General features: G+C 37.8%; 4 protein-coding genes across 4 annotated transcripts in view; 2 read left to right on the plus strand and 2 right to left on the minus strand.

Annotated features, from left to right (window-relative positions):
* Nucleotides 1-43: 43 nt before the first annotated feature.
* Nucleotides 44-5599, minus strand: LOC133522841 (PRADC1-like protein). Its single transcript, XM_061858304.1, has 5 exons — nt 5333-5599; nt 4970-5106; nt 4042-4157; nt 2940-3065; nt 44-752 (listed from the first exon to the last, which is right to left on the minus strand). Exons 1-5 carry the CDS (start codon nt 5427-5429, stop codon nt 581-583), a joined length of 648 nt encoding a protein of 215 aa, XP_061714288.1. The 5' UTR covers nt 5430-5599; the 3' UTR covers nt 44-580.
* A 217-nt stretch (nt 5600-5816) lies between these two features.
* On the plus strand, nt 5817-10764 carry LOC133522842 (uncharacterized). Its single transcript, XM_061858305.1, has 4 exons — nt 5817-5980; nt 6303-6500; nt 7007-7167; nt 9928-10764. The coding sequence occupies exons 1-4, from the start codon at nt 5966-5968 to the stop codon at nt 10190-10192; spliced, it is 639 nt and encodes a 212-aa protein (XP_061714289.1). The 5' UTR covers nt 5817-5965; the 3' UTR covers nt 10193-10764.
* Nucleotides 10765-15678: 4914 nt separating this feature from the next.
* On the minus strand, nt 15679-17941 carry LOC133522864 (uncharacterized). Its single transcript, XM_061858326.1, is given in 2 exon segments — nt 15679-16617; nt 16620-17941. Coding segments are annotated over 2 exon segments (1383 nt in total). The 5' UTR covers nt 17650-17941; the 3' UTR covers nt 15679-16264.
* Nucleotides 17942-20469: 2528 nt separating this feature from the next.
* The window catches only part of LOC133522859 (endoribonuclease Dicer), an 81196-nt gene continuing 77141 nt past the window's right edge, over nt 20470-24524 (plus strand). Inside the window, exons 1-2 of the mRNA XM_061858320.1 lie at nt 20470-21446; nt 21804-21931. Of these exons, the coding sequence (XP_061714304.1) occupies nt 21356-21446; nt 21804-21931 (219 nt within the window). The 5' untranslated portion in view covers nt 20470-21355. The remainder of the gene's footprint in view (nt 21447-21803; nt 21932-24524) is intronic.

Genomic DNA, 24524 nt, shown 5'->3' on the forward strand with positions numbered 1-24524 from the left:
GGGCATAGTATGTAAAATTGGAGGTCTAGGCAGCTAAGTTAAGTTTTATAAAAATGATAAATGTCTGATTTAAAGTAGGATAAGTAGGTAGAATACGTTAGTATACAAATCTCAGTCAAATACTTGGTGTATTTTCAACTCAAACATTAATTTAGTCACAGTTGCTGTGTGCATGTTCGTGTTAATTCACCACGCACTTCGCACATCGAGTTTCATAGCTGTCCGTACATACTACATAGAGTTTCAAAGCTGTTCGCACATAGAATTTCATAGTTGAACTAGATGGCACTATACGACGCCATATAGTTTTATAGTACCACGTAATGTACGGGACTCTCAAATTCGTAAAACCAATTTTTGAAGAGTACACGTCTTCTACTACCTATTAATTAGTTAAATTACTCATTTATTTTAACGTTATCTATACAAATAGACAACTATTAAGTGTATTAGGTCGAACTTAATCTCGTATCGAAAATTTCATAATATTGTATATCGCCTGAATAACCAAATTATGTGGTTTCCCCACTCCTCCATTCTTCTAAATACCAAAAGGTTTTTACTATATACAAAGAAAGCTTTACCACGCGATCCAAGGAGGTTGGTTCATTTTGCTAATAGGTACATGCGTCAGATTGACGGGCAGGTTGACGATCGCGTGGTTCAACTTGAGCCGGCGCAGCGTTCGCAGGATGGTGGCGCCGCTGCGGCCGAGCAGGAAACCTGCAGGGATGTTTACTTCTGTATCCATCCTGAAAATTACAACGTAACGTATATAGCGTAACCAAACAAGAAAACCAACATATAGTTTTAAAAGTCCACAGTCTATTAGTCCACTTTGCCAAATGGTACTTTTCGATAGCAAATACAATACTGTTAAATACTAAATTCTAATTGCTATAGATATAGTGTAAAAGGCGGCCAAGCAGTGCGTCAACAGAATATGCACGTTAAACAGGCCGAAATGGCGCTCTCAAGCATTAACTTAAGGCCTGGGTTTTTGACAGAGACAAGTAGACCAACGACCTTATTTACGTACGTCGAATAGGAAAGCCGCATATGGTAGACGGATGATTGCAAGAAAGGCAATGATGTAGGATGCGGGATCTACGGTGAGAGGCCTAAGCTCAGAGCTAGTGTCAGCATGAGCAGACAGGCCTCAATCTTCCAGGCAGAAATCTTCGCCATCAACAAATGCGCGGAGATTATTAACCTGGATAGAAACCATGGAAACCAACATATCTACATCAGCTCTATCCTATATGGCACTAGAATCCCTCGAGTCAAACTCAAAAATAGTTCAAAACCATAAAACAAACTTTTATATAATAACTTACTTAGATGGGTACCAAGGCACTCCAACATTGACGGATGACGGAAATGAAGAAGCGGGCGAACTTGCTAGAAAAGGCGCGGTTACACCCCTGGTCGGCCCAGAACCGTTCTGTGGAATCAATGGAATAACAAAACGAGAGCAATCGATTGGTGGAAGTTCGTCAAAGGACAAGAACACTCGAAAGCTCTAATCAAGGGGTCAACAGCAAAACTGCTAAGGAGCTTCTAGGGCTCAAAAGACACAAAACCTGCGCGATAATTAGAATACTGACAGGACACTGTAAGTTGAACAAACACATGTTTCAAATTGGAAAGAAACAAGACGCGACATGCAGGTTCTGCCAGGAGTCAGAGGAGACTGCAATGCACATTCTCTGTTCCTTCGGACCACTAATGTCAAAAAGAAATACCTACTTAAGGCGGCATGTATTGCAACCATATGAGGTACAGAACATTACGGCCCAAAGACAAAATTACCGTATCATCATCAGTATCATCACCGTAATCGATAATGGGTAAAATAAGAGTGGTTATTAAAAGGACTTTAAGTCTTAATAGGTAAAAAGTGCTTAAGCTTGTTAAGAGAATAAAGAGAGCTTATGACTTTCCAGCTGACCTCAGAAACCTGTACTCTCAGGTTCTAACAGCTCATAACACTATCTATAAAAATGCCTAGGTCTTTAACACTCTGACTGAAATATATTGGGGTACCGTTGAAGCTTACTGGTGCGATCGATTCAATGTTCCAGTCAGCATTAGTAATTAACTTTTCTCCAATATACTTGGAAATGTTCACCTTATTGTAGCAAAAATATGTAGTTTTGGTATTACACATATATATTGAATAAACTAATATTCAATGGTAATGAATGGCAGAATAAGTTGTACCTCTAACTTTTTTTAATAATTAAACAGGGAAATTGTTGCTTCGCGTCGTCCGACAAAATCGAAACATCCACGAATTGGCCTGTTCCGGCCTCCGCAATAATGTACTGTTAAGGGCCGTCACCATATATTACTACGTGGTCGACGTGTCACTCAAAAGGCCCGCAAATTCACATTAATAATAAACAGAGCCCATACATTTCATGCGAGTTGGGTGTATTGGGGATGGGGTGGGAGGAGGTTACCCAAGCTGCCCAGGACCGGAGTCAGTGGAAGAAAATGGTTCCAGCCCTACACCCCAGCAGGGGGTAACAGGATGAAAAGAAGAAAGAAGTACATTTCATGCCGTGGACGCAAAAATGACGTAATTTAACATACAGGGGGTTTTTTACAACACTATAAATTTAGATAAGTTACGTATTGACGAGTAGAAAAATTAATACTTATTACGTAAAATACACTGTTAAAAATCAAAAACATGTATTATTTAATAAAAAAATAATCTATTATTTAGTTGAGTAACAATAAGATGAAAGTCGGTTAGACGTTTCTGTACTGATTCTCAAGTATGTATATCAGTTTAATAAACAGGTTGACAATTAATTAATTATTACGAAAATACTAATTGGAATCACACTTTATGTAGCGTGACGTCATTTTTCCGTCAACGGCATGAAATGTACGGGCCCTGATAATAAATAATAATATGGGTATCCCACCTGTCATCCACCATTTCAATGAGATGATCCATGGAGTCTTCCCACTTGTCTACGGACTCCGTGATGATCATCGCTCTGGCACCAGCCTGCTGGGCCTTCACGGTCTTGAACACGAATGAACATTCACTGTAAGTAGTAACAATAGTTGTTAAAAAAATATTTCTTATAAAGCTAATAACCCGATATTTAGCATTTTTTCTAACATAGCTTTAAATAAAATTAGGTTAGCTTTAAATTTTAAAAACCTCCGAGCCTAGTTGCTAGAGACCCTGCCTATGAAGCGAACCAGGACATCCCAGACTTGAATCCTGCTAAGGGCATTTATTCGTGTTTAACGCAAATATTTATTTCATCATACTTGTTAGAAAAACATCTTATTCCATGCAGCTATAATGAAGGACAAAGGCATGTATTGTTCCCACGGGAGTTATGGATTGTGAAAAGAAAAAGCAATAACTCCAGAGGGTGTTATAGCTTTTTTTTAATTGTGTCACTAATTCATACGAACCAACTCATTTATACCTGAGTTTTACTTTAAAAATACTGACATTTATAATTTACTTTTATTGTTTATGTTAAAAAATAAACAACTTGGCGCCGTTCCGTGGACCAAGAGTTGGGTATATTGGGGATGGGGTGGGAGGAGGTTACCCAAGCTACCCAAGACCAGAGACAGTTGAAGAATGATTTGAGCCCTACACCTCAGCAGGGGGTAATATGATGAAAAGAAGATGTTAAAAAATTGCAGATAGCATGATAATGGACATGGAAGAGAACAATCTGACACCTGAGGATGCCGAAGACCAGGCAAAGTGGAGAAGATTAATTAGGAAAGCGGAACCTGGCGCTAGGCCGGGAAACAGTAGGTTGAAGAATATGTTAAAAAAAAAATATTTTGATAAATTTAATAGCCGTTTAAAATATTTTTTACTGAATTTTCAATCATAGGTGAATGCCGGATAGGTCTGTGCCTTCGATGCCTAACCTGTCAATGAATGACAATATGGCGGATGAATGTTTGAAATGAAATGAAACAGTATTTACTTTTTACTGCATTTTATTTTTTTAGTTGTATCCATGGAGACTAATTTTCAGTACTTACCCTCTCTCAGACAATGCAATATGGCCGGTAAGCTCATCAGTATTCAAAATATCTGAGCAACTATGGATGGGTACAGTTGGCACTAAACGGGCTTTTTCAAAGAGAAAGCTCTGGTTCTGAAATCAAATGTCAATAATAATACAGGTGTTACAGTAGAGCCTTGATTATCCAAACTAATTTGGTTAGTTAAAAATTCAGATAGATGAAATGTATATTTTTTGGGGTAAGAGCAAACAAAAACAACACCTGTTTAAAAACAGTGCAGTATATTAAAATCTGACGTACAGTGTACACCCAAATTGCATGGCCACTATATTAATGAATTCCATTCATACTGTGTCCATGCAATTTTGTATCTCACTGTATGTATGTATAACGTTAAAATATAAATATCTGAATAAAGTTCGAAAAACTGGGGGTTCAGATGAAACTAAGCCAGCATTTAGATAATTGAGGTTTGGATGGTCAAGCTTTTACTGTACTTTGAACACTTAACATATGAGGCCTTATTGAAAAAGAAATGTTAGTGAATAACTCTGCCAAGCAGTACAAAACAAATTAAAAAAAATTTAATTGAATAACATCACTTCATACAACCCAACTCACATCAGTTGCAAATGCTAAAGTTGATGGTCAAATTATTTATTTCAGTTTCTAATTTACATAGCAATGGGTGGCCTAGGGGCCATGGCATCAGTCACAAATGCAAAAGACGCTGGTTAAAATGTTTTCTTTTAAAATCCAGTATTTCATAGGTAACGTATGTGCCATGACATTAGTGACAAATACCTAAACATATAGGTTCAAATCATTTGTTTCAGTTTTCTTTATAACAGAATTCAACATTTTTACTAATTCCTAAAACCTGTCTCAAGAAATACTTATATCTTCTTGAAACAGTTCTGAAAATATGAATTACAAAACTTACAAAAGGAGCTCCAAAATCTTTAGCTGGTCGAATCCGAAAAGAGTAGCTTAACTCGGGAGGATCCACAATCTCGAAGAAAACATCTCCAGCAATGATGTCAGCCGTTGAAGAGCCATCATAGAAATGGAGGTCATTTGCTTAAATATAACAAGAGCATTATGATTATTTATTTTCATTCTTTAACCCATTGACTCCCACCGTCGCAATATCGCGTTACGCGATTTCACAGAAACTGTACGAAAAATAACTTTAGGCGATTGGGCGTTTTTCAAAAGTGTGAAATAAGACAATTGATAAAATAAAATCCTTATTAATTAAAACAACTGCAACGAAATAACTGTGAATACCTATCCTAATACTTACCACCAGGTGAAACATGTGAAGTACACAGAATGAGCAATAATAATAAATGTAACATGGTGAAGGACTTCCATAAACTCAACATATTAAGGAACGGCATTGCCGATTGTTCTTTGGAACATAATTATAATATTATTCGAAGAAACATTCGCAATTGAGAAAAAAAGACTGATTGAATTGTTCGCCTACTTTATTAGCCAAATTGCCACATATGAACTGACACAACACCAGCAGTATTTTTCGATCATTTTGCGTGGCCACCGTAGAATCCAAATGATGGTAGCTCATGCCAAATTTATCAAAAGTAAAAAATATAAATATAAATAACTCTTTTTATTATCTTTTTAACTGCGATGACTTTTTAAATTTTTTTTACATAAACATTTGATATCAGCGTTAAATAATACGGCAATCAAATAGGCGATGCGGACCGTTGTGTTGCGGGCAGCAGTTGGACTGCCTAGTGTCAATGTCACACAAGTGTCAAGTCAAAAAAAAGGAAGAAGAAAAACAATAGTGATTATATGCTCTTTGAAAAACAAATCCTCAAAAGTGCGTGGTATTTAAGTGTTTCTTTTTCTCCACGAGTTTTATTTTAACTCTTAAAGAAGAACCGAATAAAGCAAGTAATTTACCATGGATATCCCTAGCGTAAGTATTTTTTCTACTATATTTTTGTCACATAATATAAAATTAATTGTATTTAATTTAATGTACAGTAAGCTGCAGTGTTAAGTGACCCCCCTGCATAGAAATTTGTTTGCACATGACATTACTTTATTGTATGTACATAATGAAACTTCTTTTGTTTTCTCAACAGAGATTTCAAATTCAACTTAATCATTTATCCTTAAAAAGTATACTTCTTTCCACTACATATTTGTAACAAAATATCAGTGCTCAGCAGTTCAATAACGGCAGCGTCATTTTCCTTTTTCATTAATGTGTACACATACATTGGATTCAATTTCAGGTCCCTCTTGAAGGCCCCGCCGTAAAGTTTAGGCGCACTCAGGCAGCACGACTGCGGCAGCAGCATAAACTAATGTTACATACATACAAATGTCAGAAAGAAGAAGCACGCGCGCAGTCCAAAGGCCAGACCTGGCGGTGTCGTGTCATGGGCTGTCAGAAAATGAAGGGAATTGTTAACCATATGGTGTCATGTCCAGTGGGTATAATGTCACATTGGTTATAGAGTGGTTGTATCTCTTCATCTATTAAAAAATATTGTAATCAATGTGGACAGTAAAAATATGGGTGCACACAAGTTGCTCATAAATATGTCCCATAGCTCTTATGTTGGCAAATGAACAGCTATGGGACATATTTATACACTTGCCTGTACATTTAAATACTTCACTTAAAAATATAGACAATGTTTGAATAAGGTGTTTTGGATAACTTTGAAAGTGGGATCATTTTAAAAATCACTAATATCTGCTAAACCAGAAGGACTTCAGACTGCAATACATAGGCTACTGCAACATTCACCAAGGCATGTAGAACATGCTTCAAGTTTAGATATGCAATTTACAGAACTACCCCAGTTGCAAAAGTACCCTAATGCACCTCTGGATTTCAGTTAGAAACTGTTCTCTAATTCTGGTTATTGAACTTTATTATTTAACATTAATGTAGAGGAATATTCTCAAAATGTATGTATTACCATTGCAGGCTGACAAGAAATGTTCATGGCCAGCTGGGTGTTTGTCTTTAAGAAAACTGATGAGGCATTATTCAAAGTGCAGAAAAGAATACTGTCCAGCCTGTACCCAGAAGACAGAGTGGCAAATGACTGTAACAGAAGAAGAAAGAAATGAAATTTTTGATCTACTGTAAGTTCTTTGTCATCTCAAATGACATTGGCCAATCCCATGCGGGTGTAACCACGGACATAATTTACGTCATGCTCTCCAGCAAAGCCACATTGCATTTTGGCATTTATTATTATATGAGGATTTAGTACACAATTGGTATTGAATTTGTACTTACTTAAAAAAATGTGTACCTGTGTAGTTAGAGGTACAAGCCAAATTAAGTTGGAGTTGCTGTAAAGCATATCTCCACCAACCCCTACCCAACATACACTCCTACTGTTCCAGCAAATAAGAGACAGGGATATGATATACTCATGATGTTATTCCCAAATAAGTTCACACCTCATAGTTGTCAGAAAACTAATATCTTGACAAGTAGATATAATTTGAGGGTTTTATTTGATTAATCACAATGTATCTAATGAGTACAAAATTTCAAGCTCAATAATAAACCAGTACTAGGTAGAAAATTATTTCTTTTATACAATAAATAATCATTTATTATAACGCCTTGATTGAACTTTCTACACATATTTAAAAACTTGGCTCAATAACATACATTGCTTTTAAATAGTGGTAGGCGTTATAAATTAAATTTAATTTCATTTATTTACGACCAACTAAACTAAGGGTCAATCTTGTTAAGTAATGCTATCATGCTAAACTATAATAGTTATATTTTTCAGGAAAAAAATGATAAGATACAATTATGTTATTGGGCCTACGATTTTGTACATTTCACGTTAAGTCTGTTTAGTTCAATGTACCTTAAGAGGAAAGGGGACGGCCGTTTTTCCATACAAACGTAGTCCTCATTTTCCTCTCTGGATATTGACATGAAAAATAATTTTACATAATTTGATGTATATTAAGAATAGGTATAATAGCTATGAATGAATGAATGAATTCATATTTTTATTTCATGTAACACATGGACACATATTTTTATTAGTAGAACTTACAAACTAAGGGGTTAGTAGGTACAGCAAACATTAATTTAAAATAAGACAACACTGATGGGGGAATGCAATCCCTCACAGTGCGACAAGTAGGGACAGTCAACCCTATCTGCTATCATTCGTAGGATGCTGTTGGGACTGCCACGCACCCGGCGCCCCCAAACCCCATTTACTGTGACCCCGCATTTCCAAGACACAGCCCTTACCATGTCAGGGAGTATTGGGATTCTCGGTGTCGACATCTCCAGTGACGTCCAATTCCGTAGCCACCTGGAAGGGAAGGCTGTGCTGGCATCCAAAAAACTCGGTGTGCTCAATAAAGCGAGGCGATATTTTACTCCGGGGCAAAGACTGCTGCTATATAAATCGCAAGTCAGACCCCATATGAAGTATTGCTGTCACCTTTGGGCAGGAGCACCTGCATGCCAGCTTGGACCCTTTGACACAGTCCAAAGGCGCGCTGTGCAAATCGTTGACGATCCCAAACTCACAAGCGGTATTGAACCTTTAAGTCTAAGGAGAGACTTTGCCTCCTTGTGTGTGTTCTACCGCTTGTACAATGGGCTGTGCTCTGAGAATTGTTTGACATGATGCCAACGGCCACTTTCTATCACCGCACCGCTCGCCGTCGTGGTCGCGTACTGTGCGGTTCAAGAGGAATTTCCTCCCGCGGACGCTCCGGCTGTGGAATGAGCTCCCTTCAGAGGTTTCCCCGAGGGTCTACAGTATGGGGTTCTTCAAAAAAGGAGTGTACAGGTTTTTAAAGGGTCGGCAACGCGCATGTAACACCTCTGGAGTTGCAGGTGTCCATAGGCTGCGGTGACTGCTTACTATCAGGCGGGCCGTATGCTTGTTTGCCACCGTAGTGGTATAAAAAAAAACGAACTGTGAAAAATGTATTCACTGTTCATTACTTTGTTGTTATACAATAGTTCTTGTAGTAACGAAACGGCCAAGCCACATATTAAGACCAACGTGTTAAGTTTGTGAAGCTAGGGCTTGTGGAGTTAGAACAAGCTTCTACATGAGATCTGAAAACTTGTTGACAGTGCAAGCCTTATGGTTTCGTCTTGGCAACATTATATATAATAAAAAACCGGCCAAGAGCATGTCGGGCCACGCTCAGTGTAGGGTTCCGTAGTTACTCTTCCGTCACAATAAGCTAAACTGGAGCTTAAAGTACTTATAGTAAATTGTTAACCAAGGGATGAAACGGTACCTTTCACCCGAGTTAAACAAATAGGCAAATTTGCATAATCAGTACCTAATTAAAGTAAGTCTTTTTACTATGAAGGGAAAACTTTTTGCGATAACTCAAAAACAGCTAAACTGATCATGTCCACTATAGTTTTCATTTAATGTATTTCATAAGCTCTACTTCCACGATTTTTTTCATATTTTTTGGACTTATGGTTCAAAAGTTAGAGGGGACACATTTTTTTTCTTTCGGAGCGATTATCTCCGAATATATTCACTTTATCAAAAAATGTTTGTTGAAGACCCCTATTAGTTTTGAAAGACCTTTTCAATGATACCCCACACTGTAGGGTTGAAGCAAAAAAAATTTCACCCCCAATTTACGTGTAGGGGAGGTACCCTAAAAAAAAATTTTTAGATTTTATTATACGACTTTGTCGGCTTTATTGATTTATATATCCATGCCAAATTTCAGCTTTCTAGCACTAACGACCCCGGATCAAAGCCTCGGACAGACAGACGGACATGGCGAAACTACCTATAAGGGTTCCTAGTTGACTACGGAACCCTAAAAATGTTTTGGTGGGATTTTTATTTACCAATTTTTTTCGTTTTTTTACAGTGTGAATATGGTTCCGACTTCTAGTTCGTTCTTTACCATGTGGTTTTTGAAGAGTCGCTCCAGCTTTCCTAATGAATCATACATGAAGGTAACGGAACGCTTCGCCTACATCACGGCCAAAAGCCGGGACGAGTACTTCCGCTTGCTGGCTACGCACAAATGGGACATAGAAATGGAAATAATGGATATAGAGAAGGAACTGAAAAAGAGACAAAATGCAGAACATAGTGAGCCGGAAGAGCCCGACATTCTTGAGCCAGTATGAAACATGTTAGATGACGCTCATTTCGGCGTTTTATTTGTTGGTACAGTCATGTCTGAAAATATCGGTACGAAAAATGTGCCAAAAATATGTATACACTACCTTAATATTATTTTTTTCTTCCTAGCGTTGTCCCGGCATATTGCCACGGCTCAAGGGAGCCTGGGGTCCGCTTTGACAACTAATCCCAAGATTTGGCGTAGGCACTAGTTTTTACGAAAGCGACTGCCATCTGACCTTCCAACCCAGAGGGTAAAACTAGGCCTTGTTGGGATTAGTCCGGTTTCCTCACGATGTTTTCCTTCACCGAAAAGCGACTGGTAAATATCAAATAACATTTCGTACATAAGTTCCGAAAAACTCATTGGTACGAGCCGGGGTTTGAACCCGCGACCTCCGGATTGCAAGTCGCACGCTCTTACCGCTAGGCCACCAGACTTCACTTACCAGACTACCTTAATATATGGGTAATAAAGTCGTGTAAGTATACATATTTTTGGCACTTTTTTCGTAATGATATTTTCAGACGTGACCGTACGCATTAAGAAAATATAAATAAACGATTAAGAATCCACTGTTTTATGGTTATTCATTTTATAAACCGAAAGGAACGTAACATTGTAGATAGGTATATAAATAAATCTTGATATTAGCGAAAGATTTTTGGAATATTTGACCTTGAGTTACTGTTTTATGGTTCCGTACCTCGAAAGTTAAAAACGGAACCCTTATAGGATCACTTTGTTGTCCGTCCGTCCGTCTATCTGTCTGTCAAAACCCTTTTTCTCAGGAACGCGTGGAGGTATCAAGCTGGAATTCATATCAAATAAGTACTCAAGTCTACTGTCCCTTGGAGGCTTGGAGCTGTGAAAAAAATCAAACTTCTAATCCAACGCAATCAAAAGATACAGCCGTTTAAGCCGCAAATTTTCGACACTCGCAAGGGAATCAAAACCTACAGGGTACTTCCCGTGAACTCAGAATCTTGAAATTTGGTACGAAGCAACGTGTTATAGTGATCGGAATTGGTAGTGCCATGTCGAGGGACTTCGGTACGTAAGCTTAGTATGGGTTAGTTTTCACCCCACAATTTGATATGAACATTTTAAAGTTTGTGTTTAGTAAGAAATGTTTTAAAGAACTGCGGACCTATAGTATACCTGGACAATTTTTTATCATGCCAGAATATCTGCTATACACAGTTAGGGCGTCCTCCCGGGAAATACCGGTTCTCGATTTCCCGGGAAATCCCGGGATTTATTTGGAATGGAAAAGAAAGAACCGGTACTGAGCACCGAGTCCCGGTTCTCCCGGTTCCCGCCATAACATCAAATATTTCCGTAATATTGATTACTTTTTACTCAGAGTTTAATAAATGTGTAATGTATATTCGTATTGGCAAAGCAGCGACCATGTTCGGGAGGCTACGTTCAAGGGTGTGGTGTAACAAACACCTCACTGTTAGAACCAAGATGATAGTATACCAGACTTGCGTTTTAAGTATAGTCTTGTACGGAGCAGAAACCTGGACGACGTATGCAAAACAGGAGCGACGGCTCAACACTTTTCACATGCGCTGTCTACGCAACATTTTAGGCATAACTTGGCAGGACAAAGTGACAAATCAGAGGGTTCTTGAAAAAGCGCAGCTGCCCAGTCTTGCCGCTTTTCTCAAACAGAGACGCTTGCGGTGGCTGGGGCATGTGCACCGGATGGAATCCTCTAGAATACCTCGACGTGTCTTGCTTGGTGCAGTTGCGTATGCTAAAAGGAACGTTGGAAGACCGATGCTGCGCTTTAAAGACTGTGTTAAGCGAGGCATGTCAGCATTTGAAATCGACCACCATGCCTGGGAAACTTTAGCTGAAGACCGTGATGGATGGCGCAAGCGTGTTGTGGAGGGGAGAAAGCTATGCGACCAAGCCTGGTTTACTACGTTAGATAGCAGAAGGTGTCGCAGAAAGCAAATCGGGACTGGAACCTCAGGTGGCATGAGCTTTCTCTGCCAAAAATGTGGGAGGTCGTGCCGCTCACGCATCGGCCTCCACAGTCACCAAACCCGTTGTCTAAACAGCAATGCTTAAATCGTCTGCATTAGACGCAAAGGCCTGTGATGGTGATGAATAAATGTTATATACACAAGACTTAAACTACAATGTTTATGTATAAAACTATAAATCACATTCTTGTGTCTAATTGTTATTGATCTCCAGTTCCATCCGTTCTTAAGCCAATGATTAGATTAGGTATTTGATAAGTTCTTTATGTTAAATTATTTATTTGTGACGTGATTATACTGATTATATTTTTGTTAAAAAAAAGAACTGTATTTGTTTTAAGTGTGTTGATTATTATATTACTGCAATGTTACAATTATCTTAAGTTAATCACATTTGAAATAGAAAAAATATTGAACTATTATAATTAGACTGATTTATATTATTTAAGTTCACATTTAAAATTAAAATAATGATTAGCGTTACGTCAAGTAAATTCGACGACATCTTACATAAATAGTCAGGTTGAGATATTAAAATTTGTATAACTTTGCACAATTTTTTTTTTTTTTAATTACAATATTATGATAATTATGATATTGTGAACATGATAAGAATGTTTAAAATATTATGGTGTTTGTAAGTATTACTTACTACACATGATTCATAACATTACGATTATGATCAATGACACTGTTAACTGATTAATCAATTAAGACTGATTAAAGTAACTATAAAGACTGATTTAAGTGTATTATTCCTAAAACTGTTTTTTATTCTATAAAAAATTCTTAATTATTCCTACGATTCCTTTTCATTATTATTAAAGTTAGTTGCAAGATTCACAGTTAAATGATGTCAAACAAAATATATAAAAATAATTCAGCTCAGCATAAAGAACCGGGAGAACCGGGAATCCCGGTACCGGCTCCGACCCGGTACCGGGAAATGAAAAACTAGGAACCGGTCCCGGGACTGCACGCCCTATACACAGTGAAGTAGCAAATAAAATATTTGGATATCGATTAATGAAACGACAGACTTTTTAGGCAGATATGTGGTCCATTTTTTGGTGAAGCCCTTGGATGGCATGTAAAGTGCTAGCAGTAGTGAATGGGGAGACGGGAAACTATTGCTAAGTTCGTTACAGACTGCTTCGAAAATATGCGGAGTGAACCCTATGAAAATCAACTCGATAATGTGCTTCTATTATGTACTGATAGTGTTGCGTATATGTTGAAGGCGGGGCGAATTTTAAAAAGTGTTTTACCGAAAATGAAACATTACATGCTTAGCTCATGCTCTGTATCGGATGGCAGAGCAAATAAGATGTCAATATCCGGATGTAGACACCCTAATCGCTAACTTGAGAAAAATATTTTTAAAGTCTCCTAGTAGAAAGCAACTGTTAAAAGAAATGTATCCAAATTTGCATTTACCTCCTAAGCAAATAATTACTAGGTGGGGGACCTGGCTCGCTGCAGTGTCTTACTATGTAAAGTACTTTAATGAAATAAATACGGTCTGGTCACGACCAAAAACTTCAGATGCAGTTTCGATTAAAAAGTGCTTAAAAAACCCATCATTAAAAGGGATTTAAAAACCAAACTTGAAGCGGTTATGTCTCAAAATCCGGATTTACATACTTACTATAAGAGAATTCGCAGAAATTATTTCAATAGAAATTTGATGATGACATTTCCTTTCATAAATTTGCACCGCTGATATCAGTAAAGGTTAAAGGTAATTTTATAAACGGATATTAGACGCCAAAAGAAAAAAATTGACAGTAGAAAATTTTGAAAAAAAAATGGTTTGTTACTATAATTTCAAAAAAGTAAGGAATAAAAGATGTTAAATAAATAACTAATCATTTAATATAGTGATGATGATGATTCGTGTTTTATTTTATGATTGTATTATTGTTAATAGTAACTGTTAAACGAAAGTAATTTTTAATGAATTATGTATTTATAATGTCAATTTTTTTAGTTTTGAGTCGGAGAATCTCAAGTCTTTACTTAACCATGTTATGTACCTACAATATTTAAGGTCATTCACCCGAAATGGCACTATCTATTCCGATCACTTTATAGCATAGATAAAGGAAAAATTGCGAAAACCGTAAATTTTTAATTACAATATATACCTACAGGTTTGTACGGAATCCTCGGTGCGCGAGCCCGACTCGCATTTGGCCGGTTTGTTTAATACTATATCGGTGGCAAACAAGCATACTGCAACTCCAGAGGTGTTACATGCGTGTTGCCAACTCTAACACCCCGCACCCTCGTTAAGCTCTGGTAACTTTACTCATCTACAGGAATACAACCTATGAGTAGGGTTTAGTGTTATTTGCTGGCTGCGGTTTTGTGCAGGGTGGAGGGACTTGATGCAGATACCCAGTTGGGCTTTGCAGTAAATAGTTGTTTATACTTCTTTAACGGATGATCATCATAGAGAAGCGTCATTTAACTCAACAATGATGTCGTCAAAAGGTATACAAAACGGGATCTTGTAAAATAAGCCTCCTGCGTTTCAGGGTGATCCTATCCGATTGAAAATTTATACGCGTTATCAGAAAGAGTCAAAGCACGCAGTTTTCCTTATTCTAAAAACTTTTAGTTTGCCCCTCGTATTTCGAGTCGGAGGTCACCTTGAGTATCTCAATCAGCACGTCTAGTCTCGATTTGAATTCCTGCAATAAACATTTGTGGCATTGTTGTGTACTAAGGCGGTGTTCACATTGGATGAGGATACATCAGTACAATATACAGTCATAGTGGTATGTACAATCGTACATAGCGCTGTCTCGCTCATCCACCTTATTAAAAACTCAATCGCATTGACATTTATCTAAGGACAATCGTGCAGTCTAACGCCACAACTATAGTTGCGTTAGTGAAATAATAGACAAAACCTTATCTGTAGGTTTTAATTAGCAAAACATGACGTATGTGAATGACAATATGAATTCGGCATGTAAGATAGAAAAATAATAAATGCTGATGTGAGTAAAGAAGTTCACCACATTCACCCGGGCCAGATATAATCGGATAAATACTTAGGCGAATTCCGGATTCTGCCGGACCTCCGGGGTTGTTCCGCACCTGTGGGTTCATTTCCATCAGGGCTCGGTGGCTCTGGCATTTCTTGCAGAGTTTCGGATGGCGACTGTGACGACGGAGTGGCGACGGCGAATCGTGGCATGAGTGTGTCGGTGATGAAATCGGCGTATTCGATGGCGAACATGACGGTGGCGGTGACTGTGCTCTTTCATACTCGTTGTCACCGTTATCACAGCACCCGAGAGGAGCTAGGTGACGATTGGACAAAGTCGTCTCTCGTCCATCTTCAGTCCGTACGTATGAATAAGTGGGGTTGGTTTCTAATACCTCCACTTCTTCTACTAACGGTTGGTACTTCGATTTTCGATCAAATCGTCGCATAAGAACCTTGTTCGAGCTAGTTAGTCATGTCGGAATTGATTCTCCGTTTGCTAATTTTCGCGGATGGCGGAACATCCTCTCGTGTGGCGTGCAGTTCGTAGGTGTGCATAGCAGCGAACGTATCGAATGCAACGCTTGTGGAAGAACATCCCCCCAACATTCTATTGGTAAGTTTCTAGACTTCAGCGCTAGCGCTAGCTGAATAGATTTCCACAGGGTAGAATTCAGTTTCTCAACTTGACCATTTCCTTGCGGATTGTATGGCGTTGTACGACTTGTTGCTACTCCTCTGGAGTTGAAAAAGTCCTTCACCTCTGCCGACAAGAAAGATGTCCCTCGATCGGAGTGTATGTAGGCTGGCATGCCAAACATACTAAAAATGCTGTCTAAATGTTTAATAACAGTTTTGGCGCTTATGTCAGAACATGGAAAGGCAAACGGAAATCGGGAATACTCATCGATCACTGTTAAAATGTATTTGTTGCTTGATCTGGATGGTACGGGTCCTTTAAAATCCATGCTCAGTCTTTCAAATGGCGCTACAGCTTTTATGAGTCTATTTTGTGGATCTGGTTTAGAGAATCTAGGCTTAACTTCTGAGCAGATGCGACATTGGTTCGTCATGTTCCTTATATCTTCAGTGGAATATGCCAAATTTTGATAACATTATTAGCAATCGTATAGCCAAGTATATTAATGGCAGATTGTTTAAAAGTAGATTTGGTTTCATTGAGTGTCAGACCGTACTTTTTAGCAGCTGTTAGAAAGTTTTGCAAATTTGTATCATGCTCTTCAGGTGACTTGCCACATATTGTTATATCGTCGAGATAGGCAAATGTGCCTGCTAGATTTTCTGTCCGAATAAGCCAATCTATGGTTCTCTGGAAGCTAGAAACACCATTGGTAACACCAAAAGGGATACGGCAGAATTGGTAAAGATTTCCGGCAGCTTCGAACGCAGTAAATGTCTCTCCTCTGGCAAAATTGGCACCTGGTGGTAGGCACTCTTCAAATCTATAGCGCTGAAGACGGAGTATTTGGCTACTTTTGAAATTAATTCTTCAATGGAAGGAAGCGGGTAAGCATCTAGTTCAGTATATTGATTAATAGTTCTTGAGTAGTCGACTACAAGACGTTTCTTATGGGTTGTAGATTTCGTAATTAGTACCTGCGCTCGCCACGGTGACCTGCTTTCTTCAATGATACCTTCCTTTAAAAGATTATGTATCTCCTCCTCAATAAAGCGTCGATCGTCATCACTGTACCGTCGAGACTTGATGGCAATCGGTTTGTATCCAGGAGTTAGGTTTGCAAATAAAGGTACTGCAGGCACGGACGCTACAGCCACATTGCAGACAACTAAGGGTTCTCTCGGGCCGCCAAACTCGAACTCGATAGAAGAATGTTGAGCCAATACGTCGAGGCCTATAATGACGTCTGAACACAGATATTCCACTAGCAGTAGCCGTACGTCCTCATATGAATGCTTGCCCAATGTAAGATCGATACTTATTTCTCCTGCAACTGGCGAACTATAACTTAGAGAGGCCATGGATATTGTCTGCTGGCTGGGCTTACTTGTCAAGGAACATAAGTTGGCAAATTTAGAATCCATAAAGCTCTTGGCACTGCCAGTATCTAGCAATACTTCAGCTTTGATACCGTTGATGTACGTAGGTACCGTTGTTCTGCGTAACGACGATGGCGATGCAGCGACGATACTGGCACTGACGTTATTCGTATCAGGTATTGCAGCGCTGGTTTGATTCTTGCTACGACAAACGTTAGCGAAATGTCCTTTCTTATTGCAAAGCTGACAAGAAGCATCGAATGCGGGGCAGGTCTTGCGTAGATGTACACGTCCTCCGCAGAAGAAACATCTTCTATTCGAGCGATACGACAAGGCTGGCGTGGCAGCGGAAGAGTTTTCGCTTGGGCCAGCAGTATTCCGTATGTTTTCAATAGTCGCATTCACAGGGGTGTTGTTGTAATGTAATGTGTTGACTTCTGCCATCTCTAGGGAGCGAGCTTGGTTGTGCGCTTCATCCAATGTTAGGCTCAGGTTCTCAAGAAGCCTTTCTCTTATTTTAGTTGAAGAGATTTTTGCTATGAAGGCATCACGGATATTGTCGTCCCGGTTTGTATTGCTATCGACGGCAGTGAAGTCACAGTCTTTAGATAATTGTTTCAGGGATTGAATATAAGAGTCTATTGTCTCTCCACTGTTTTGCTTTCGTGTAGCGAGAGCAAGTCGCGCGTAATAGAGAATGTTCTTAGGTTTTCCGTAAATCCCGTCTAGCACGCGTATAGCTTGTTCGTAAGTTTGACACTCGCTTATGTAGTTATAGACATTTGGAGATAGGTGATTGATTAATATATTTAGCTTGACCTGATCGGAAGAGAGAATTTGCACCGCAAGGAAGTTGTTGACGGTCTTCTTCCAATGTTCCCATTCTGCAGCCGCGGTGCTTTGCGATGGGTCTTCTTCAAACCGCTCAGGGCGTAGATATTTTTCCATTCGTAATTAGTCGTTTTGTTTGCTAATTAAATTGAAATAATAGACAAAACCTTATCTGTAGGTTTTAATTAGCAAAACATGACGTATGTGAATGAAAATATGAATTCGGCATGTAAGATAGAAAAATAATAAATGCTGTGAGTAAAGAGGTTCACCACACGATTGGCTCGATTTCGTGAGTGAGCTAGGGTCGGCAACGCGCAAGTGACTCCTCTGGAGTTGCAGGCGTACATAAGGCTACGGAGACTGCTTACCATCAGGCGGGCCGTATGCTTGTTTGCCACCGACGTAGTATATTAAAAAAAATTGTGACACCACTTAAAACACATTTGAAAAAGTAGTCGATAAAGCAGTTAAACATCGATAGATTATTAATATGTTGTAACATGACATCACTATTTTTGTTCGCACATAGACAATTTACGCACACACTTGCATTTCATTTTTGGTCACACTTTCCAAGTTTGACAGTTGTTCTATACTATCCTATTTCTATGGTGGCACCGATAGAATATGGCCACGTGTAGTGTTGTCTTTGGTAACGGGAATAACCGTAAAATAAAATACCTTCGCTTCGCTTTCTTGCTTACCAAACGCCTAGTTTTACGTATTGTTGTTACAAATTACAAATAATTTCAAGCCACTTAAGTTTATTTTAATAAAGATAGTAGATATAAACAATAAACAATATATTTTATATTATTACACTTCGATAAGTATTTAAATATAAGCAAAATTACAGGTTGAAACTCGTTTAGTTCAAAATCACATCTGTACGTAGAACGGAATAGTAATATATTTTTACTACAATGATACCCACCTTTTAGGAATACCCGTTTTTCAAAATATTTTAAGTGATTTCGTTCGAACATTAAATTTGTCAGAAACAGTGGTACCTAGCTAGTCCTGGAATAAATACAAGTTATTAAGCTTATTATTTCCAATGCACATTTAAAACGTATTCGTTTATCTAAATCTACCAAAGTACTACTATGCTGTTTATGTACATTAGTTAATTCGGGGGATGGGAGATCAAATCCGATAAATCAATATAGTTCTAATTTCAAAAACACTTTTATAAATTACGAATTGTCGCAAATCATGTCGTCTTCAATGCGAAGAAACCGAAAAGTTTGGTTTTAACTCAGTTTCGGTTGAAACTGAAACTTTTATACATAGACTTGTTAAAATCCTTGAAAAAAATGTTAAACAATGAAACGCCTATAATTCATGCAAGTGGTATAAAAACCGGCCACGTGCGTGTCGGACCACACCTAACACCGGACGTGATCTGAAAGCACAATGTTGTAAATTTCGTCGCGGCCGAAAGTTTCCGCAGTTTTTTTTAGGCTGAAACTGAACCTTCGGGTTAAACATGGTTCTTTATTAAAATAAATAAATAAAATAAAATTCTTTTATTTCAGACAGGGTCCATAAACATCTTACAGTTAAAACTACAAATGAAATAAAATAAAATAAAATTAAAAATCACAATTACAAATTAGACCACAAATAAATACTAATATTATTATACACAAATTATTTATATTACACTATTTACACATAACTGACACATAAATACCCATTAATAATCAATATCATAAATGACATTTTTATTAAGTTGGATCATGCAAGGGATCATGGGGGATGAATGTTACTCACGTCCGCAGGAATTGCCACTATAACCCTGCACGTGTCCCCCGGGTGGCGCTAAACGAGTAACAATCTTTCGGCTGCTGTACCTGTTGTCTATAATCAATCTCACAGCAAGAAACCGGGTCGCTGCTATTTCGAATGTGAACTAATTATGATGGTACCTAATTAGTTAGTTTCACTAATACTGTAAGCGACCTTGACAAATATCTAGCCATACGATTAAATAAATAAGTCAGAATGCTGTTGGAGCTGCCCCTCACCCTGCGCACCAGGGAGGCGCAGCGCTTGCGCATGGTGGCATGGAAGCAGTCTACCCTGGCTGTAGCAAACATCCCTGACGCGCTGCAGTATCGGGGCAACCTCATCAGCACTCTGAACGCATCGTTATATTGGATTCGCAGAGCATTGTACTGTTTCTGGGTATAATCACTCCACAGGCTGCTGGTATAAAAGGCTGTACAATAGGCCCTAAACAGGGTGACCTTGACTTCAGCGGAACAATGTAACAACCTGCGGGCGATCATATTAGCCCGTACAGACAATGCTCTGCGCTCCCGCTCGATGTCTGCATCGTCCTTAAGGTCAGAAGTTACTTGATGTCCGAGATAGTTAAACTGGCAAACTATTTTTAGCGGTGTGCCATTTAGTTTGATCGGAGGGACATCTGGACATCAGGCAAGCATTTGTTTCTCACCTTAAAAACCATGCACTGACTTTTACTCACATTATATACTAGGCCGTGACTCGCAGCATACCTCTCGCAAATTCCTAGTAGTCTTTCAAGGCCACAAGCAGAGGCACTCAGCAAGACCATGTCGTCTGCATAGCTAATGTTATTGACACATATTCCGTCAATATAGCAGCCGACACGGACACTGCTGAGCTCCTCGATAAGTGCGTTGATGTACAGGTTGAAAAGCTTCGGCGAGGTCAAACCACCCTGCCTCACTCCACATTCCAACCTGTACGAATCCGATAGCACTCCAGCCCATCTCACTCTATTTTCTTGATTCTGATACCAGAACTCAAAGAGGCCACGCAAGTCAGCTGGCATATTTATTTCTTTTAATTTCTGCCAAAAAAAGTCGTATCTAACCAAATCAAAAGCCTTTGTCAAATCTAAGTAACAAGCATACACAGGTGTGTTTCTGTCCGTATAGTACTTGACAGTTTGCTTTAAAGCCAGTATGGCACTTTCCGTCGATAAACCAGCCCTGAAACCGAACTGATTATCATGCAGTTTTAAATATCGCTCCATTCTGGCACCAAGCAAACTGTCTTTATTATGCCGAAACCTGTCGCAACGGAAGTTTCGGTTGTGAATAAGCAAACTTTCAGGAGTCTACATTAGTTAATCTGGTATCCCATATTTTCAGCTGTCAATTGTCAAAAATTGGAATTCGTTTCATTTCATTTCATTCATCATTGTGTCTATGTCCATTGCATATAGCGTTTACCTTGTTCGTTCGTGAAGAAATTTGTGAATAATAAAGTAATAAATGCAAATTATTATGCCGGTGTTCAGAGACATTAGAATTTTTTGAAAATGGAAGAAGAAAATTTGATATCTAGGCCCTATCAAGCGCAGCTCGAAGAAGTGGCTATCAACAAAAACACAATTATCCATTTACCGACAGGTTGGTTAAAAAAAAGTCATATATAAATAGCTTTTATTCTTTAATTATATATAATATTTTAATCAGTTTGACTTTGTGATTGTCTTTCATGATATGAAATCATTATTATAAAGTTCATAAACTTTGGTTTTACATTATTTAATAACTTCATTCTTACTGTTGTTACTGTTTTAGTTTTCTACCTTTTCTTTTCTTAACTGGATTTAAAATAAAATCTATAATTTATAGTTTCTAATGGTCCTCTTAATAAAGTTTTGCATATTTCTTTGTAGATATCTCTCTTGCCGCATTACTAAGTCGGTCACTATCCCACAAAAATATGTCAAATATATGTAACAACAAATTCACGTACCATAGGTTCTGGCAAGACTTTTATTGCCATCCGCCTGATCACCCGGTTTCGAGAAGCTCTTCAGAAGCCTTGGGGTGCGGGAGGCCAGCGCACGTTCTTTCTGGTCAACACAATACCTTTGGTGAACCAACAGGTAAGATATTTAACTTGATAACTGTACCGTTTTGTTATAAAAAGCTGTCGATTTGTTACTTTATAAGGTACAGTCAGCCAAGAAAGTGGTTTACTACTTTTCGACTCTATTACTTGACAAGTAGAGTGTGGTAAACCACTTTCTTGGCTGACTGTACTGACTTAAGGCCATTCAATAAATCTTCAATATGCACCAGTTTTTACTCAAAGGGGTTACTAATAATTTCTTCAGGGGTCCAGTTCTTAAAATAAAATGACCATTGCAATCCATTTCTACTTGAGTTTATTAACAAGCAAAAAAATTAAAAAGATTGGCAGTCCGGATGCAGACCGCGGTCAGCCATTTGGTGACCCCTAATATAGCCCATATCCCTACATATGTGTGCAAATAGTTTAAAAATTAAGTTGATCAAATCGAAGTATTGATAAATTAGCCAAATTTGATTAATAAAATGTGAACTGCATTTTAACTAACTTTATAAAAGGAACATAAAGAATTAATGTTTTACCTGTTTTTGAATTATGAAAAAATATTTTACATAAGCACAGCTTTTGTATTATAATTAGTACAGCTACCTACTTGAGTAAACCTGACTAAACATGTTGGAAAACAAAACTCTGAGTCATGAAAGCATTATTGCATAACTCAAAATATGGTGCAATATTTGTCTGTTGTAACACTTGTAACAAAGGGTCTAGCAGGCTAAGCGAACTAGAGGTGCCCCCAACGACAGATTTGGTCATTCTTTCAGGTGGTGTACTGGCAAGTCCTAAGAACACTCTATGCTTGATATCAGTCCTCGATCTCTTTTGTTTTCGATTTATTCAGGATAATGTAAAATAATCAGTGTATCATTGAAAGTGGCATATTTTGTAAACTGTTTAAGTTAGAATTTATATTTGACAATAATAAAATAGGCTATAAAGTACACATTTTTAACCCACGTCATGTACTTATACTTCATTGTTTAAAAAAACATTTTATTTTTCTTCAGATTTATTTTTTTACTTTTCGCGGAGGTACACCTCCAGAAAAAATATGCATGGATAGCCACTAGTACCCGCTACATACACATATAAAAATATTTGCGTAAATCTTCGTGCGTTATATCAAAAAAAATCGAATAAGTAGTTAGGAGCATATGTAAACAAAGTACTAGTGCAGGGTGTAGATAAGTTAGTATGTAGGTGTGTAACCTTTTCTTATAAACCTATTTATAATGCATCGACGATGACATGTCAACGTTGATAACATTTGACACATATTCTAGCTGCATATGTTTTATTTGCATTTTGTGTTAGAAAATGGATAACACTAAGTGTAAGTCTTGTGAAAAAACATTAAAAAATATTTATGAGATTCTAATTTCAAATTGCTCCTCTGAATCACACACAAAATTATCATCATCGGATAAATTATAATCGGAAGCATCGGAGGTTGCAGACGAAGAGCCAGCATCGCCAAGTGCTGTGCTGCTACTACACGTAGACGTTGATGCTACTACTTTATGTTTATACACCAAAAGTCGACACTTACTACAGCAAAATATCATTGATATAAATTAGCTTATTTGTGCATTTGCTATATAAATCAGCCTCTTGACCAGTTTTTATGCATTTTTTCTTCCCATCAATATTTTTTAACGTTTTTTCACAAGACTTACACTTACAATTAGTGTTATCCATTTTCTAACACAAAATGCAAATAAAACATATGCAGCTAGAATATGTGTCAAATGTTATCAATGTTGACATGTCATCGTCGATGTATTATAAATAGGTTTATAAGAAAAGGTTATATACCTACATACTAACTTATCTACACCCTGCACTAGTACTTTGTTTACATATACTCCTAACTACTTATTCGATTTTTTTTTGATATGACGTACGAAGATTTACGCAAATATTTTTATATGTGTATGTAGCGGGTACTAGTGGCTATTCATGCACATTTTTTCTGGAGGTGTACAGTCAGCATCAATAGTAGCGGATGAAACAACGCGCCAAAAGTATCTGATATTCCGGATAACTTTTCCAAATATAGATAAATCTTTCAAATTTACGTTCAAAAGTATATTATTTATAGTCTTAATTGTTCTACATATAGAACTATCACTTTTTGTTAAGCTGTTACAAAATGGTAGATACTTTTGAAACCTTGTTTGATCCGCTACTTTTGATGCTGACTGTACCTCCGCGAAAAGTAAAAAAATAAATCAGAAGAAAAATAAAATGTTTTTTTTTACACAATGAAGTATAAGTACATGACGTGGGTTAAAAATGTGTATTTTGTAGCCTATTTTATTATCGTCAATTATAAATTTGTTTCGTTAATCTAACTTGAACTGTTTACAAAATATGCCACTTTCAATGATACGCTGATTATTTTACATTATCCTGAATAACTCGAAAACAAAAGAAGATCGAGGACTGATATCAAGCATAGAGTGTTCTTAGGACTTGCCAGTACACCACCTGAAAGAATGACCAAATCCGTCGTTGGGGGCACCTCTAGTTCGCTTAGCCTGCTAGACCCTTTAGAATATAATTTTTACCTATACTGCTGCAAAAGGAGGTAAATGGTTTTCAAG

Source organism: Cydia pomonella, chromosome 11 (assembly GCF_033807575.1).
Source record: "Cydia pomonella isolate Wapato2018A chromosome 11, ilCydPomo1, whole genome shotgun sequence".
Classification (NCBI taxonomy): domain Eukaryota; kingdom Metazoa; phylum Arthropoda; class Insecta; order Lepidoptera; family Tortricidae; genus Cydia; species Cydia pomonella.